At 43.3% G+C, this 19,217-nt stretch overlaps 1 protein-coding gene across 4 annotated transcripts in view; it reads left to right on the top strand.

The window, feature by feature from the left end:
• Positions 1 to 18,656, top strand: part of LOC122560913 (centriolar coiled-coil protein of 110 kDa) — a 58,440-nt gene extending 39,784 nt beyond the window's left edge. For all 4 annotated transcript variants that reach the window (XM_043712164.1, XM_043712166.1, XM_043712167.1 and 1 more), the window contains 2 exons: positions 12,796 to 12,923; positions 18,456 to 18,656. In XM_043712164.1, the coding sequence (XP_043568099.1) occupies positions 12,796 to 12,923; positions 18,456 to 18,641 (314 nt within the window). In that variant the 3' untranslated portion in view covers positions 18,642 to 18,656. The remainder of the gene's footprint in view (positions 1 to 12,795; positions 12,924 to 18,455) is intronic.
• Positions 18,657 to 19,217: the final 561 nt, after the last annotated feature.

Here is a 19,217-nt window from a genome sequence, read left to right as displayed (position 1 = left end):
GTCACCGAATTGTGGTCAGTGTCCCCAAAGTGCTCACCTACCTCTAATTCTAACACCTGGCCTGGTTCATTACCCAGAACCAAATCCAGTATGGCCTCACCTCTTGTTGGCCTATCTACATATTGTGTCAGGAAACCCTCCTGCACACATTGGACAAACACTGACCCATCTAACGAACTTGAGCTATAGCTTTCCCAATTAATATCAGGAAAGTTAAAGTCCCCCATAACAACCACCCTATTACTTTCACTCTTCTCTTGAATCATCCTCGCAATCCTTTCTTCTACGTTTCTAGGACTATTAGGAGGCCTGTAAAAAACTCCTAACAGGGTGAGCTCACCTTTCCTATTCCTAACCTCCGGATGTGGCATGCAGAGTAATCCTGCTTTTTAGTTCACTATCTATCTCCCTGAATTGCCAATACAGGACCTTGTCACTCTTTCTACCCATGGAGTCTGTCTTGCGTCCAAAGAAGCACCTATCTCTGCCCCTGACTATATAATCTCTATTTTCTACTGATCTGCTTTGCTTTGTCCTTTCTCTGTGGACAGCAGAGCCAGCCTTGGTGCCACTGTGCTGGCTGCTGCTACCTGATGGGTTATCCCTCTTAATAGTATCCAAAATGAAAGAGTTGTTTGTCAGAGGATAGCTACAGGAGACTCCTGGCAGAAAGTGAGGACTGCAAATGCTGGAGATCAGAGTTAAGAGTGCGGTGCTGGAAAAGCACAGCTGGTCAGGCAGCATCCGAGGAGCAGGAGAATTGATGTTATGAGCATCAGTTCCCTGAAGAGCTTATGGTCAAAACAACAATTCTCCTGCTCCTCTGATGCTGCCTGACCAGCTGTGCTTTTCCAGCACTGCACTCTTGACGCAGGAGACTTCTACACTAACTGCCTGACCCATCTAGCAGTCACCTATCTATCTACCTGTACCTTGGGTGTGACCACCTTTCTATAACTTCAGTTTATGATGCTCTCCAACATTTGTGTGTTCCTTCATGTTTCCAAATGCTGCTCAAGCCAATTCATGCATTCTGTGAGTAGTTGAAGCTGGGTACACTTCCTGCAGATGTCATTATCAAGAATGCTCTCTGTATCCATAATTAGAAATCACAGAATATCATGTCATAGTCCAACAAGTTTATTGGGAAGTACTAGCTTTGGGAGCGCTACTCTTCATCAGATGGTTGTGGAGTATAAGGTCATAAGACACAGAATTTAAAGCATAAGATTACTGTGTCATACAGTAATATATTGAGCAAACCTGGATTGTTAAGTCTTTCACCTTTCAGAATGCAGGTTTTGTTTTGTTAATGTGAAACCCAGACCTCTTTTAAGTCACCTTCTCGAGATACTTAAGGTTTTATAACAAAAGGGAACATCTCAGCTCAGACAATGCATTAAAGGTGCCAGGTCAGAGTCTGTCTGTATTCCAATTTTGAGTCAGATGGGTTCTATTTCAAAGTGGAATTTACAAAACATTACAGGTATTGACTGATTATGCATTTTTTGAGTAAAATAGAATGTATCTGCAAATACAAATTCACCCCCTGGACTTATACGTGCGCGTGCATGTCAGTGTGGTCACCTGTCATGTGACATGAACCCAAGATCCCAGTTGAGGCCAATCCCATGGGTACCGAATTTGACTATCAGCCTCTGCTTGGCCACTCTGCATTGTTGCCTATCTTAGAGTCCACCTTGGAGGGTGGTCACCTGAAAATCAGAGGCCAAATGTCTCTGATTGCTGAAGTGTTCTCTGACTGGAAGGGAATACCCTTGTCTTTTGTTTGTTGCGTGGTGTTCATTCATCCGTTGTTGTAGTGTTTGCTTGGTCTCGCCAATGTACCATGCCTCAGGGCATCCTTGCCTGCAATGTAAGAGATGGACAATGTTGACTGAGTCACAAGTGTACCTGCCACGTACTCAGCCAACGTTGTCCATCTCTTACACTGCAGGCAAGGATGCCCTGAGGCATGGTACATTGGCAAGACCAAGCAGACACTATGACAGCGGATGAATGAACACCATGCAACAATCAACAGCCAAGGGTGTTCCCTCCCAGTGAGGGAGCACTTCAGCGGTCAGGGATGTTTGGCCTCAGATCTTCAGGTGACCATCCTCCAAGGCAAACTTCGGAATAGGCAACAAAGCAAAGTGGCCGAGCAGAGGCTAATAGCCCAGTTTTGGTGCCCATGAGGATAGCCTCAACTGGGATCATCTGTCTCTCTCTCTTTCTCTCTCACTCACTCACTCAAGCATCCACCCTCACAGGCTTATAGTCCATCACACCCACATACACACTTTACCAAGGTTTCACCCACGGGTCAGGCAGCATCCAGGGAACAGGAGAATCAATGTTTCGGGCATAAGCCCTTCTTCAAGAATGATTCCTGAAGAAGGGCTTAAGCCCGAAACGTCAATTCTCCTGTTCCCTGGATGCTGCCTGACCTGCTGCACTGTTCCAGCAACACATTTTCAGCTCTCATCTCCAGCATCTGCAGACCTCACTTTCTCCTCAAGGTTTCACCCACGCAAACACAGTGTCGTACATTCACGTTCTCACTCACTCACTCACTCACTCACTCATATACACACACACACACACGTCTATGGGGTGCAGATATATCTGCAGAATCATTCTATTTTGCTCAATACCTGTAATATTTTGTAAATTCCACTTTGGAAATAGAACCAGTCTGACTCAAGATTGGGATACAGACAGACTCTGACCTCACACCTTTAAAGCATTGTCTGAGCTGAGATGTCCCCTTTTGTTATAAGGCCTTAAGTTAGTTCAAGGTGGTGACTTAAAAGTAGTTCTGGGATTCACATTAATGAACTAAAGCTTGCATTCTCGAAGATGAAAGACTTAACAATTGGGTTTGTTATATATCACAATATATCACTGTGTGACACTGTAATCTTTTGCTATAAATTGTGTTATGATCTTATACTCCACAACGACCTGATGAAGTAGCAGTGCTGTGACAGCTCGTGCTTCCACATAAATTTGTTAGACTATAAACTGGTGTTGTGATTTTTAACTTTGTCCACCCAGTCCATCACCGGCTCCTCCACATCTCTGTATCCATGATTGGCTACATCTCCCAGGTGGAACACAAAACCCCACCAACTGACTTGATTAACCCTCTATTAGCTGTTAGTTTCCAAGTTAATTTTAATTACATAGAACGTTACAGCACAGCACAGGCCCTTAGGCCCTCTATGTTCCACCGACCTGTGAAAGTAATCTGATACCCATCTAACTTACACTGCTCCATTATTATATATGTCCAATGCCCATTTAAACAGCCTTAACGTTGGCGAGTCTACTAATGTTGCAGACAGAGTCTTCCATGCCTCTACTACTCTCTGAATAAAGAAACTACCCCTGATATCTGTTCTGTATCTATCACCCCTCAATTTAAAGCCATGTCCTCTCGTGTTATCCTTCACCATCCAAGGAAAAAGGCTCTCACTGTCCACCCTATCTAACCCTCTGATTATTTTAGAGGTCTCGATTAAATCACCTCTCAACCTTCTTGTCTCCAATGAAAACAGCCTCAGTTCCCTCAGCCTTTGGTTGTTTCCTTCCATACCAGGCAACATCCTTGTAAATCTCCTCTGAATCTCCTTGTAAATCTCCTTTGCAAAGCTTCCACATCCTTCCTATTAAATAGCTGCCTAAAACTTAGTTATTACTTTCTAACAAATAGCATCTCAAACTTACTCACTATCTAAGCTCCCTGTGCTAAGCAGAAAATGAACTAACTGCACTAACCCTTTTGAAAGACTGAGGCCCACACTGCCTGTAATACAGTGAGAGTCTTTTACCTGTAGCACCAAGGTAATGAACGGAATAACATCAACTAGCACCTGACCAGCACGGACCAATCAGAAACCATACTCTTTTATCTCTCTCCCTTTAACATTAACAGAATGCTTCTTCAGAATGGGTGGCTGCTCTCTGCTTCTGAAAGGAAATGTGCATGAACTGAAACTAGGCCCAAGAACCTCTGTGCTCAATTTCAATAATGTGACTTTGCACCCATAACAATGTGCTTGACTCTTAATTGCCCTCTGAAACGGCTAGTAAGGCACTCAGTTTAAGCACAATGAGGGATGGGTAATGTAGTGATTGGAAACAGGTGGACCTTGTTGACGGAGGTTCTTGATTGGCTTGGGTCAACGAAGGAGAAAGTGAGGTCTGCAGATGCTGGAGATCAGAGCTGAAAATGTGTTGCTGGAAAAGCGCAGCAGGTCAGGCAGCATCCAGGGAACAGGCTTATGCCCAAAACGTCGATTCTCCCGTTCCCTGGATGCTGTCTGACCTGCTGCGCTTTTCCAGCAACACATTTTCAGCTTGGGTCAACGAACCCAAGTAGGGGATTTAGAATCTCCTCCGTTCAGGGGACTGACTCTGAGCTGGCTAGCCACAGACAGTGTACTGTGCACAAGTAAATAAAAGGTGACAGGATACCAGCCATTGTGCAGTCAATTCATGTAGTAAATGCTGACCTTACTAATGACACTGAAATCTTATAAAACACTAAGAACTATGGGTGCTAGAAATCAGAAACAAAAACAAATTGCTGGAAAAAGCACTTGATGAAGGAGCAGCACTCCGAAAGCTAGTGCTTCCAAATAAACCTGTTGGACTATAACCTGGTGTTGTGTGATTTTTAACTTTGTACACCCCAGTCCAACACTGGCACCTCCAAATGAGGGGAAAATTCAGCAGGGAAGTCTGGCAGCATCTATGGAGAAAAAAACAATTAACATCCAGTGATTCTTCTTCAGAATAAAACAGAAGGTTTGGTCAATTTTGACTTTTGAACCCAACAAGTTGAAGCACCTTGCTCCAACCTGTTACTTGTTTGGGTGTTTTGCGGATTTATAGCACAGAAGCAGACCCTTCGGTCCAACTTGTCCATGCCGACCAGATATCCCAACCCAATCTAGTCCCACCTGCCAGCACCCAGCGCATATCACTCCAAACTCTTCCTATTCATATACCTATCCAGATGCCTTTTAAATGTTGCAATTGTTCTAACCTCCGCCACATCCTCTGGTTGCCCCTTAGGTATCTCAATAAAACATATAATCAAGAAAGAACCCACTCTTTTCACTACTGCAGACTTAGTGTAAGGCCACGCTTAAAATATCCACTTATCTGTTTCTGTGCTGTGACCTCTCCCAAACAGGTTCCTCCAAGATCAGTTGTGAATTTTACTGTTTTAATTTTCCCAGATGCACTCCGATGTCCAGCAATACATGAATTCAAACAGCAAAGGCAGTAACAGGCTCACTGCTCTGTCAGTTAGCAATGTGGGTTTCTTTCTGTCTCTCCCCTGCACTGATCTCACCATGTGCTTCCTTTGTCTGTTCCTCTCCCTTTTAAAGGTGCTGTTGTTTTGACTTTCTTTTTCTCTCCAACATTCCAAAACAATGCAACAGTATATAAAACCGTAATTGCTACTCCTGTAATTTGAGGAAGTTATCTCCAATACCTAAAATACCTCAAAACAGGAGCAGCTGTAAAACCGGAAATTTTTCCCATCCTTCATCTTGGATTATCCAGATTCGATTCAACTACAGTTGTATGTCAAAAATCATCTCAGACTGGATAAGGACGGCAGATTTTGTTTCTTAAATGATATGTGTAAGCCAGATAGGTTTTTGCAGTAGATAATCAATGTTATGATCACTGTTTCTGAGACTAGCTTTATGTTCCATATTTGTTATTTGAATTTAAATTCTATGGTGGAATTTGAATCTGTCCTGACCCAGAGCATTAACCTAGACATCTGGGTTACCAGTACAATGACATTATCAGTAATTACATTAGATTACATTACAGTGTGGAAACAGGCCCTTCGGCCCAACAAGTCCACACCGACCCGCCAAAGCGCAACCCACCCAGACCCCTACATTTACCCCTTACCTAACACTATGGGCAATTTAGCATGGCCAATTCACCTGACCTGCACATCTTTGGACTATGGGAGGAAACCGGAGCATCCGGAGGAAACCCACGCAGACACGGGGAGAACGTGCAAACTCCACACAGTCAGTCGCCTGAGGCGGGAATTGAACCCGGGTCTCCGGCGCTGTGAGGCAGCAGTGCGAACCACCGTGCCGCCCACAATGTGTAACGTTCAGAAAGGGTATAAAGAAGCAGAACTCGAGACGGTTAGCTAAGTCATAGATTTTGAGCCAGCGGGTGGAATAAAGATGACAGTAAGGTCTGTGATGGGGTGGAAGTCAGGAGCGGCTGGGTGAGGAAGAGGCGTTAGGGGCTGAGAAACGCAAGTCTTGGAGGAGGTGGAGGGTGTGGATGGTGGCCCAAACATATGTGGGGAGTTCCTGGACTGGGGGGATGGGACAGTATCGAGGTAGGGGACAAAAAAGGCAAGTTTTCAACCAAATGAAGAGAAACTTCAAATTGCAGGTGCAGAGGGATCCTAGTTTTAAGATGGAAGGGCAAAACGTGGCAGCGCAGGGACTGTTTAAGTTTGTATGCAGCTCTTTATCCTCATAAGACAAGCCTTTCATCTCTGGAATTAATCTAGTGTACTCCAAGTGTAGTCTCACTGATGCCATGCACAGTTTCACCAATTCTTTCTCACTTTATACACCATTCCATTAGCAGATGCCAAAATTTCATTTGCCCTCCCTATTGCCTGCTGTACCTACATACTACATTCCTGCAAATTCGTGTTCAAGGTCAATCAAAGAACAAAGAGCAAAACAGCACAGAAATAGGCCCTTGGAATACAAGGAGAACTAGCTATTTGGATACAGAACTGGCTCAAAGGTAGAAGACAGCGGGTGGTGGTGGAGGGTTGTTTTTCAGACTGGAAGCCTGCGACCAGTGGAGTGCCACAAGGATTGGTACTGGGTCTTATACTTTTTGTCATTTACATAAATGATTTGGATGCGAGCATAAGAGGTACAGTTAGTAAGTTTGCAGGCGACACCAAAATTGGAGGTGGAGTGGAAGGCGAAGAGGGTTACCTCAGATTACAACAGGTTCTGGATCAGATGGGCCAATGGGGTGAGAAGTGGCAGATGTTGACAAGGTTACTGATTCAAGATCTCAGATTCAATTGCTTGACTGGGCTGAGGTGGCTGATGTTTTTGGGGTAGCAGGTGACAAAGAAGTGGCAGTGAGGACAAAGAAACTCGGTTGGGCCAAACTGCCTGTTTCCTTGTTCTAAATTTAATACATGCATTTCTATTTCTTGTGGAGTGCATCACGATAAGTCCTGCATTCCTGGGCCAGGAAAGCAGGAGGAAAATGTCTAAGGGTTTCTGTTCTTGAATGCCATCAGCCAAGACCATTGTAAAGTGCACATCTGATCAGGACAAAGATAAGCTTCAAACTCTGCACAGGTGAGCTTCTAAATACTCCCTACTTGGCTTGGTCATGTGAGTGAGATACTGGAAGAGGCCACTGCTTATCTGACTGAACAGAGTGTCTGCATCAACTGGGAAGTAAAATAAAACACAATGGACAGTTATTATAAATTTAAAAACTCTGCATGAATGACAGACCTGAAAAATAACTGGTAGCTGCAATAATGAAAACCTCACCTAGACGAAAATGGAGTATTTTCTGGTTTGGCCACTTCTGGAACACTGTGTTCAATTCTTACATCAGGTGTCCCTGATATAAGAAATATGTTCGGAAACTTGAAAGGGTTCAGAAAAGATTTACAAGGATGTTGCCAGGGTTGGAGGATTTGAGCTACAGGGAGAGGCTGAACAGGCTTGGGCTGTTTTCCTTGGAGCGTCGGAGGCTGAGGGGTGACCTTATAGAGGTTTACATAATTATGAGGGGAATGGATAGGATAAATAGACCAAGTATTTTCCCTGGGGTCGGGGAATCTAAATGCAACATTTAAGAGGCATTTGGATGGGTATTTTAATAGGAAGGGTTTGGAGGGATATGGGCCGGGTGGGAGGTGGGACTAGATTGGGTTGGGATACCTGGTTGGCATGGACAGGTTGGACCGAAGTGTCTGTTTCCATGCTGTACATCTCTATGACTCTAAGCCTGCGCTGCCACGTTTTGTCCTTCCATGTTAAAACGAGGATCCCTCTGCACCTGCAATTTGAAGTTTCTCTGCATTTGGTTAATAACGTGCCTTTTTCTCAACCTCGATACTGTCCGATTTTGTTTTTTTCCCCTCCCCTGGTCCAGGAACTCCCCACGTACGTTTGGGACACCACCCATGCCCTCCACTTCCTCGAAGACTTCCGCTTCCCTGGCCCCCATTGTCTCATCTGCATCATGGACATCCAGTCCCTCTACACCTCCATCCACCATGACCAAAGCCTCCAAGCCCTCCATTTCCTCCTCTCCCAACATCCCCACCAGTACCCTTCCACTGACACACTCATTCATTTGGCTGAACTGGTCCTCACCCTTAACAATTTCTCCTTTGAATCCTCCCACTTCCTCGAAACGAAAGAGGTAGCCATGGGCACCCCCACATGGGCCCCAGCTATGCCTATCTCTTTGTCAGTTACAGAGAACAGTCTGTCTTTCGGAGTTATGCTGGTACCACTCCCCACCTTTTCCTCTGCTATGTTGATGATAGCACCGGCGCCACCTCGTGCTCTCACTAGGAGGTTGAACAGTTCATCAACTTCACAACACATTCCACCCCAACCTTAAATTTACCTGGACCATCTCTGACACCTCCCACCCCTTCCTGGACCTCTCCATCTCCACCAACGATGACCGAATCAGCACTGACATTTTCTACAAACCCACTGACTCCCACAGCTACCTGGATTACACCTCCTCCCACCCTACCTCCTGTGAAAATGCTATCCCGTATTCCCAATTCCTCTGCCTTCGCCGCATTTGCTCCCAGGAGGACCAGTTCCACCACAGAACACACCAGATGGCCTCCTTCTTTAAAGACTGCAATTTCCCCTCCCATGTATCTCATCCACATCCCACACCTCTGCCCTTGAACCCCACCCCTCCAACCGCAACAAGGACAGAGCCCCCTCCCGGTCCTCAACCTTCTACTCCACCAATGTCTGCAAAACTTGCATCATCCGCCAACATTTCTGCTGCCTACGAACGGACCCCACCACTACGGATATATTTCTCTCCCCACCCCTATCCACTTTCCGCAAAAACCATTCCTCCGCGACAATCTGGTCATGCCCATGCATTCTAACAATCCACCCTCCCCTCCTGGCATCTTCCTCTGCCACCGCAGGAATTGCAAAACCTGCACCCACACTTCCCCCCTCACCTCTGTCCAAGGCCCCAAAGGAGCCTTCCTCATCTATCAAAATTTCACCTGCACTTCCACAAGTCATTCATTGTATCCGTTGCTTCCGATGGGGGTCTCCTCTATATTGGGGAGACCAGACGCTTTCTTGCAGAGCGCTTCAGAGAACATCTCCGGGACACCCGCACCAATCAACCACACCACCCCATGGCCGAACATTTCAACTCCCCCTCCCATTCTGCTGGGGACACGCAGATCCTGGGCCTCCTCCATCCCCACCTTCCTTCAGCTGGAGGAAGAACACCTCATCTTCTGCCTTGGGACCCTTCAACCTCATGTCATCAATGTGGACTTCAACAGTTTCCTCATTTTCCCCTCCACCCACTTTACACTTCCAGCTTCCAGCTCAGCACCGTCCTCCTGTCAATCTTCTTGCCCACCAATCAGCTCCACCCTCCTTTCTGACCTATCACCTTCACCCCCACCTCAATCCCCCTATTGCACACTCAGCTATCTTCTTCCCAGCCCCATCCCCTCCCATTTATCTCTCCACCCCTGAGGCACCCAGCCTCATTCCTGATGCAAGGCTTTTGTCCGAAGCGTTGATTTTCTTGCTCCTCGGATGCTGCCTGACCTGTGCTTTTCCAGCACCACTCTAATGTTGTATTCCCTTCGGAACACTCAGACAGCAGTTCAATGAGGCAATTTAATATTCGTAAGGCAGTGTAAGTAGATTCTTGTCAGTCCAAAGACCATATCTGTTTAATTTTCTGTATTTTTGATTGTGGGCTAAACTTGGTTTGAAAAGCCAAGGATGGTTGAAAGATTGTAACCACATCCAGTCACGGACAATGAAATGACTCACTGGAAGAGGAGACTCCACCGATATCCCTATTCTCGGTGTTGGAAAAACCCAGCACATCAGCGCAAAAGATAAAGCTGAAGCATTCGCACCAGTCTTCAGCCAGAAGGGCCAAGCAAATTTTCTATCTCAATCTCCTCCAGTGGTTTTCAGCATCACAAGTGCTTGGCTTCAGCTAATTTGATTGATTGCAACTGCTATCAAGAAATGGTTAGAGGTACTGGATACTGCAAAGGTTTTGGGCCATGATAACATTCTGGTAATTGTACTCCAGAAGTTGTGCTTCCCTATCCATGCTTTTCCAGTACAATAATAACGCTGGCATCTACCCGAGAATGTGGAAAATTGCCCAGGTACGTCCTGTCTACTTAAAGCAAGACAAATCCAACCCATCAGTCTACCCTTGATCATCAGTAAAGTGATAGAAGATGTCATTAACAGTGCTATTTTGCAATAACCTGCTCAATGATCTCAGTTTGGGTTCTGCAAAGACCACTCGGCCTCTGACCTCATTACAGCCTTGGTTTAAACATGGGCAAAAGAGCTGACAGCCCTTGATATCAAGGCCACATTGGACAGAATATGACATCAAGTAAGCCTCGCAAAACTACAATCAATGGATTTTGGGGTGGGGAGCAAACTCTTCGCTGTTTGGAGTCATACCTGCTACAGAGGAAGCTGGTTGTGGTAGTTGGTAAGTTGTCTCAGCTCCAGCTCTGCAGGGTAGTGTCCTCGGCCCAACCATCTTCAGCTGCTTTATCAATGACCTGACCTCCATCATAATGTCAGAAGTGGGGATGGTCACCGATGATTACACAATGTTCAACACCATTCGTAACTCCTCATACTGAAGCAGCCCATGTTCAAATGCAACAAGATTAGAAAAATTTCCACTCTGACAAGTGGCAAGTAACATTCGTGCCACACAAATGTGAGGCAATGACCATCTCCAATTAGAGACAATCTAACCACTGCTCTTTGATATTGAATGATGTTACTATGACTGAATCCCGCCAGTGTCAATATCCGGGGGAGTTATCAATGACCAGAAATTCAACTGGATTCACTACATAAACACAGTGTTGACAAGAACAGGTCAAGAGGTAGGAAGACTGTGGCGAGTAACTCACCAAGGCCAGCCCACTCAATTGACACCACATTGACAACCATTCACTCCCTCCACCACTGACACTCAACAGCAGTAGTGTGCCATGTACAAGACGCATTGTAGAAATTCACAAAAAATCCTTCCACAGCACCTTCCAAACCCACAAACATTTCCATTTGGAAGGACAAAGGAAGCTGTTCTGTGGGAACACCACCATCTGCAAGCTTTCCTTCAACTACTTACCATTCTGACTTGAAAGTATATCACCGTTCCTTCCTTGTTGCTGGGTCAAAATCCTGGAATTCTGTCCCTCAGGGGAACTACTCTCCCTGTGGGTCATGCTACAAAAACATGGACATTGCAACTCACCACCACCTTCTAGGGACAGGCAATAAATGCTGGTCAGCTAGCAGTTCCCATGAGTGAGTAAAAGAAATCCTTTTGAAAACCAGTTCCTTCACTTGCAAGTTCTGTTTAAGCTGTAGGGAGAGGGTAGTTACACGCATGATGGAGCTGGGGCTGTATGCAAATGAAGATTTAGCTGGCAACAAATAGCTGTCATGATTTGGAGATGCTGGTGTTGGACTGGGGTGTACAAAGTTAAAAATCATGCAACACCAGGTTATAGTCCAACAGGTTTAATTGGAAGCACACTAGCTTTCGAAGCGTCGCTCCTTCATCAGGACAAATAGCTGGTATGTGAAAGGATTAACAGGTGATAAAGGTGTTCTACAACAATTATATGTTTGACTTCCAGCTAGTTGAACTGCTTGAGGATGTGAATGTTCAGGGTAAAAACCACTGGATCTCCTGACAGGTGGGATCCTTTTCTGCTCTGCAGTAAAAAGCATCTTAGATCTGAAGATAGCCATTTGTTTCTTCTCAAAGGTTTCTGTCAGTTGTGACTTTTAATTAATGTCAGAGACCTTTTGATATGTGTGAACCAGTCACTCTATGCCTCCTGCAAACAGGTGAAAGAACCTGGAGAAAGAAAATCAAGAAACAGTGATTTAATGAGCCAGAGGATTATCTCAGCAAAACCTAGAGATAGTGATCACTGTCTGCCTTCCCTCTAAGTATAACACCCATTTTGTTTTTGTCTGTCAGTATGTAGAGAGGAAGTCTTATAATTGAGTTAGAGTTTTAACTAGTAGAGTTACATGTTGACAATTCATATGTTTACTTGAAGGTAGAGTCTATTGACTGGCAATAAATAGTATTTTGTTTAAAGTACAGAAATTTGGTCTATGTTTTCTCAGTCTGGGTTGAAAGCCAGATTATTGGGGAATTCTGTGTACTTTTCAAAATCTTTTGTGGTGCCTCTCGGAATAGTGATTTCTAGTGTTCCACCCCTTTGAGGTGTAACATGAGGCAAGAACATTAAAAGTTTTTGAGTACAGATCGAAACATGGTATTTGAAACACAAACAGATCAATCATGAGCTTATTGAATGTCTGAACAGGATCAAAGACTGAACGGGCTACTCTGCTCCTAATTTGTCTGGAAATCCAGGCATATTTGTATTTCTAGAGAGTCAAATTATTTTTGTCCTATTCCATTATTCAGATGGAGAGCTTATAGCAAAACAGATGATGACATTTGTAGAAATGCGGAAGCAATTGGAGGAACAACACACCTTACAATTGTCTATGCTGATTGCTGAACAAGAAAAGGAGCAAGAGAAACTGCGAAGGGTAGGAAGAATGTTTATGACATTTTAGATTTTGCCATCAAATTTTACCATCAAAAAAGCATAATAAACAGGTAAAATGCTCCTTACTGGGGGAAGGTTGCTGAAATGTTTTCTTTGTTAAATGCTACATAACTGATGGATAGCCAATTGCACTTTTTCTAATGCCATAATGTTCTTCTGTTACAGGAATATAATATCATTGGAGAAGGGTTAAAAGCTGTTATTTTACAGTATTGTGTTTGGCATATAACTTGTTAATATCCTATTTTTAACCCTTTACTGTTCCTCCTGCATTATGTGTATGTTTCTTTTGCAATGCATGAAATTCTCTCAGTTTTATTCTTTGTAAAAATTCTTTCATCTTGAGTGTGTGTCTCAACCAGGGAAAACTCCAAATTTTGCAGCAGTGGGGATGACTGAATGCTGAAGCAAGTTGGCCAGCCATAGTTCTCTAGGAATTTATCTCTGATATTTCTGAAATTGTTAGGCTGTCTAGCCCTTGCATCTTCTCATTCCCTGCCACAATGGCCTAACATACTGTCCATGCCAGCTCCATGGCCACTCACCTGGTATTCACTATAGACAGACATCAGGAGTCAGATGAAGATAGGGGCAAACACCTCATACACTTAAGTGAAAAGCACTATTTGTAACATATATTGAAAGTTTTTAAATATCTGCAGTAGTGTCAGATTGAACTCAAATGACCCTACTGAGTTTGGTTTTCCCTCACATGAGTCAGACGCCCCTTCCCCTATTGCCAAAAATTAGATCACTTGGGAATTACATTAGATTAGATTAGATTACATTACAGTTGGCCCTTCGGCCCAACAAGTCCACACCGACTCGCCGAAGCGAAACCCACCCATACCCCTACATTTACCCCTTCCCTAACACTACGGGCAATTTAGTATGGCCAATTCACCTGGAATGAGGTGAAATTTCTGCATTTGGGTGCCATTCATTATTTTAAAAGACCATGAAAATGCCATGGTTTCAAATGAACAGTAAATGGGCTGTTTTGACTCTTGATGTTTATCATCTAATTAATCAAAGTGTAAAATAGGAATCGATTCAAAAAAGAAAGGCCAGCTGATGACATTGAGTTTAGCACTGGTTGACAAGTGACATTTGGAAACTGTTTCTTTACACTGTACCCTCGGATATTCAACTGGGAAACACTCACTGACATTGTGCCTTCCCAGGGGATACAAAATCATTTTATAATGTTGTTTATTACCAGTTGAAAAATTAATTCATTATAATCTGCTTATACTCTCCAGTGTGCCTTATCCAAAAGATACTGAGTGAATGGTAAATTTAGCAGATGATGGTAAATTAGGAGTTGTTGTTAATTGCTTGGAAGGTCATAAAAATGCTGCTGGGATATTGATCTAATGCATATAGGTTTTAAAAAATGGCTGGTGGAATTCAATCTTCTTCTTGAAAAGACATTATTCTTGGGAGTTCCCACCTATTCTAAAACTTGATGCGTTCCCAAGCATCAAGAATTATTTATCCAAACAAATGTCTTCAGGAAAGTGCAAAAGTGAGGTTCAATCCTCTCATGGGACAGTTACTGCATATAATTTAGAGGTCTGCAAATTTAGGAATTTCTCAAAACACGAGGAAGCAAAGTCTAGGTAGAATATTTTTCCAAGACCTACAGACACAGATACAATTTTTTTTAACAAAACTGTTCTAGAATACTGGTGAACATGTTTGCTACCTCTTCAGGACCACCTTCCCTACATGGAAGTGCTTTTATTGTGTAAAGGGTGTGGAATTTTATCGAGGACTGTTGCCAATGCTGTTTTAAGTTTTAGCACCTGGAGATTTCCTATTACTCCTCTGGCTATGTTTAAAGATGATCCCACTTAAATTGCTAGAAATACCAAACTGCCTGGTAATTAATGTTGAAGGTTTCCGGATTATCTTTTGTTACTTACATCAAAAAAGTTATTAAGTGACATGAAACATCTTAACAGAGTATTACCCAAAAGGTTATCAGATGTTGCTCTGCTCTCCTTCCGAAACAATTGACTCACTATTTGGTATCTTCTGGAGAGAATAATGATAATTAGAATAAATTGTCATGATCCATTTGGGAAAGTGTACTCATATTCAAGTGCCGCTACTCACAGGGTCATCAGAAAAGTTAAACCTTTAATCATATTACTGGAACATCTCAATTTTCCTATTTGATGGCCTTGGATTAACAGAAAACACTGACCAGTTTTTTTTTTAATTTAACAACAAGCTGCTACATAGTACAAATAAATCTGTTCTAATCACTGTGATAAAACTGTGTCTTTAAGACATGCAGAGGGGTGTCATCACAGTGGTGCCAAAATGTTTCCTTCTGGCAGGCAGTTGGGTCATCAGTTTTGAGTTCACCTGGGTGTTTTTATTTTAATGTAAGACACAAGAATTAGGAAAGGATGTGGTCAGGCTCATACAGACTCAGAAGATGTTAATTTTGCTTTCATTTAGGTGTTTAGATTAGATTACATTACAGTGTGGAAACAGGCCCTTCGGCCCAACAAGTTCACACCGACCCGCCGAAGCGCAACCCACCCATACCCCTACATTTACCCCTTACCTAACACTACGGGCAATTTAGCATGGCCAATTCACCTGACCTGCACATCTTTGGACTGTGGGAGGAAACCGGAGCACCCGGAGGAAACCCACGCAGACACGGGAAGAACGTGCAAACTCCACACAGTCAGTCGCCTGAGGCGGGAATTGAACCCGGGTCTCCGGTGCTGTGAGGCAGCAGTGCTAACCACTGTGCCACCGTGCCGCCCATGCTGCACGGTGGCACAGGTGGTGGGCTTTGCTGCCTGCTGGAGGTGAAAGCTTGAGTTCTCTGATGCTAGAATGAAATCTTAGACAGAGAAGCTGCCTCTTAAAAGGGGCAGATAGTTTTTTTTCTCTGGACTGGAGAGAGTGTGTGAGAATAATAACTGTGGTGGTAAATTGTGTTTGTGTAGGGATGTTGCCTATTTTTGGAACAGTTGATGATTGGTGTTAAATAATACATTAACTTGTTCAGTGTTTCAATAGAGTAAAATTAGACCAATTTTTCTTTTTGTTGTATTTTAACTGTATTGTCGGAATGAATTATATTTTCATGAAAGCTTAGTGGTGGACCAATAGAATCATATCTGGATCACACCACCTTACACTTGCATTTTTAAAATATAAAAGTTCATGTCTAGGCTGACTCCATAATATATTTTGATGATCTGTCTGGTCCATAATATTACAGGCAAACAAAATATGAACTATCAACCTAAACTCTACCCTTTCTTAAGTCCTGCCAGACATAGACAAACCAAAAAACAAAGAAGTAGCTCGAAACGCTCAGCAGGTGTGGCAAGTACCTGTGAAGAGAAATCAGAGTAAAGGTTATGGGTCTGGTAACTCTTCCTCAGAAATGATGGGAGCAAGGAAATTGTTGGTTTATATGCAGAAGATAGGGTGGGGAGGGAGTAAGGAGTAAATAGAATCACAGACCCTTCAATCCAACTTGTCCATGCTGACCAGATATCCAAACCTAATCTAGTCCCATTTGCCAGCACTTGGCCCATTTCTGTCTAAACCCTTCCTATTCATATACCCATCCAGATGCCTTTTTAAATGTTGTAATTGTACCAGCCTCCACCACTTCCTTTGGCAGCTCATTCCATACATGCACCACCCTTTGCATGAAAATGTTGCCCCTTTGGTCCCTTTTAAATTTTTCCCCTCTCACCTAACCTATGCCCTCTAGTACTGGACTCCTTCACCCCAGGGAAAATATCTTGTGTATTTATCCTATCTATCCCCCTCACGATTTTATAAACCTCTATAAGGTCACCCCTCAGCCTCCGACACTCCAGGGAAAACAGACCCAGCCTATTCACTCTCTCCAAATATCTCAAATACTCCAAACCTGGCAACATCCTTGTAAATCTTTTCTGAGCCCTTTCAAGTTTCACAACATCCTTCCGATAGGAAGGAAACCAGAATTGCACACAATATTCCAAAATTGGCCGAACCAATGTTCTGTTCAGCTACAATATGACCTCCCAATTCACATATTCAATGCTCTGACCAATAAAGGAAAGCATACCAAATACCTTCTTTGATAGGTAGGGATAGAGCTCAAAGACACAGGTGTTGGGGGTGGAGAAAAATAAATTAGGGAACACAGTTTGATAGCTCTAACCCCAAGATTTAGTGAGGTGTCCTTATGCTTCTTGTGAGCCCTTCCAATCTCTAATAATCTTCTCTCTCAGTCCCTTCAATTTCTTGCTGCAGACACAGATCGATTAACTGGTTAGCCTTTCTGGGACTAGATAGAGGCAATAGCTTATAAGCAAATGGTGAGAATAGCTAGCTGTTTTACAACGTTTTATTATTTCCCTGCAAGGAGAAAGAGCAAGTTGTCATTTTTCACGTCTGGAGGATTTCTGCAGCTGTGTGTTCATAGAATAGAATAGCCTTTATTGTCACATGCACTCGAAGGAGTGCAGTGAAAAGTTTGTAATGGGCCTGTCAGCTCCATCTTAGGTACGGATTACCTAGGTACAGATACTTTAAATGTACCTGTGAAGTGAAATAGTAAAACAAAGACTCGTGTGGGAATGCAGAGTTTAAAAAGTCCAGAATGATAATGAAAAGTATCTTTAAAGTACTCAAGTTAAAGTCCTTTTTCAGAACACAAGGCCTCACTACTTCCATGCACTGGCCTCTGTCCTGGACTCGCCTCCAGGACTCATCTCTCCGGCTGGCCTGGGCTTGTTCTGCTGCAAACCGGTGACTCGCCTTTCACCTTGGTCCATGCCTTGCTCTGCTCCCTGCTCTGGGCTCCGACTGAGACTTACGCCTGGGACTTGGCTCACTCTGCTTTGGGCTCAGGCCAAGAGCTGCTTCCCACGCTGGCACGGTCTCCAACTCGTCTCTTGCGCCGGACTGGTCTCAGCCTCCATTCCTCATTCCCTCCAACTGGGTAGTTTAAGAAGTTAAAAGGGTGGTGGTGGGCAGGGTGGGGTTGGGCGGGGAGTGAGGTGGGGGGCACTGCAACAAAGAGGGAAAAAGAAAGAAAAAGTATAAGGGACTGGCGAGTAGAGGAGCTCGGGCTGGAGCGTCTTACTCTGCTGTCATCTTGCGAAGAGAACCAGGCTGGCAACCTGTCCAATCAGATTGGGACAATTGAGTGTTGTCAGACTGAGCACTCTTGAGCTACACAACTATCCTGATTACTGATTGTAAAAAACCAGTCTGTTTCTGGGAAAAATTGCCCTGAATATGCATCCATCCATGGTATCAATAAGTCCAGCATCAATCTCCCATTGTTTGAACAAGGTGAAAATACAACTCGCAGTGAGTTCCAGTAACTCGTTTCTAAAACTGCACTGGCTCCTTCTATTGTTTTCTTTGCTAAAAGAAGTATTCAAGTTTTCCTTTTTGGATGTGCAATCCAGAGCTGCAGAAAAATATGAAGGTGTGGTCTTTACAAGCTGATTTTCTTCTTGGGTTTCAGGAAATAGAGGAACAGGAAAGACGATTTAGAGAGCAAATGAATTTTGTGTTGGAATCAACAGAAAATCGCTCCAGTAAAGAAATGTCATTAGATTGGAGGAGATTAAATGAAAACTACTCAATTTCATCTCTAATCACTCAAGTGGATGGTCATCAACTCAGTAATTCTTCTAACATTGGTAATTAGAATTTCTAAAGGCTATGAAAACAAAGCATTTTGTTTTACAGTTGCTTGAATCTTCACTAATAATTGTATAATTTTTAGTACTTAAAAATGCCCTTATCAACACTGGATCTGATTCTGATTTTAAAGTACAAAATTATCTCTCTGCAGTGTTATCTATGTTAAATTTTAAGTTGCTGTTGTTCCTTTAAAATTACATACAACTATGTGGAAATAAATATGGTGGAATTTCCGAAATTAGATATTTTCAATCCCCAAGTCTTTGCCTGGAGATACAATGGGCTGAAGGACCTCTTTCCATGAAGACTTGAGGGTTGAAAACATATAATTTCAGATATTTCTTAAAATATTACATTTTTCAGCACTTCACTGTAGCCCTTCTGTCTTAACATGTTTCAATTAAAAATCACACAATACCAGGTTAGAGTCCAACAGGTTTATTTGGAAGCACTAGCTTTCAGAACGCTGCTCCTTCATCTGGTGGTTTTGGAGAATAAGATTGTAAGACACAGAATTTAAAGGAAAAGTTTCCAGTGTGATGTAATTGAAATTATATATTCAAAGTTTGTGAGAAGATTT

Source organism: Chiloscyllium plagiosum, chromosome 21 (genome assembly GCF_004010195.1).
Source record: "Chiloscyllium plagiosum isolate BGI_BamShark_2017 chromosome 21, ASM401019v2, whole genome shotgun sequence".
Taxonomy (NCBI): Eukaryota; Metazoa; Chordata; class Chondrichthyes; order Orectolobiformes; family Hemiscylliidae; genus Chiloscyllium; species Chiloscyllium plagiosum.
Note: the sequence above shows the minus strand (reverse complement) of the source record. Positions and strands in the feature narration are given on the sequence as shown.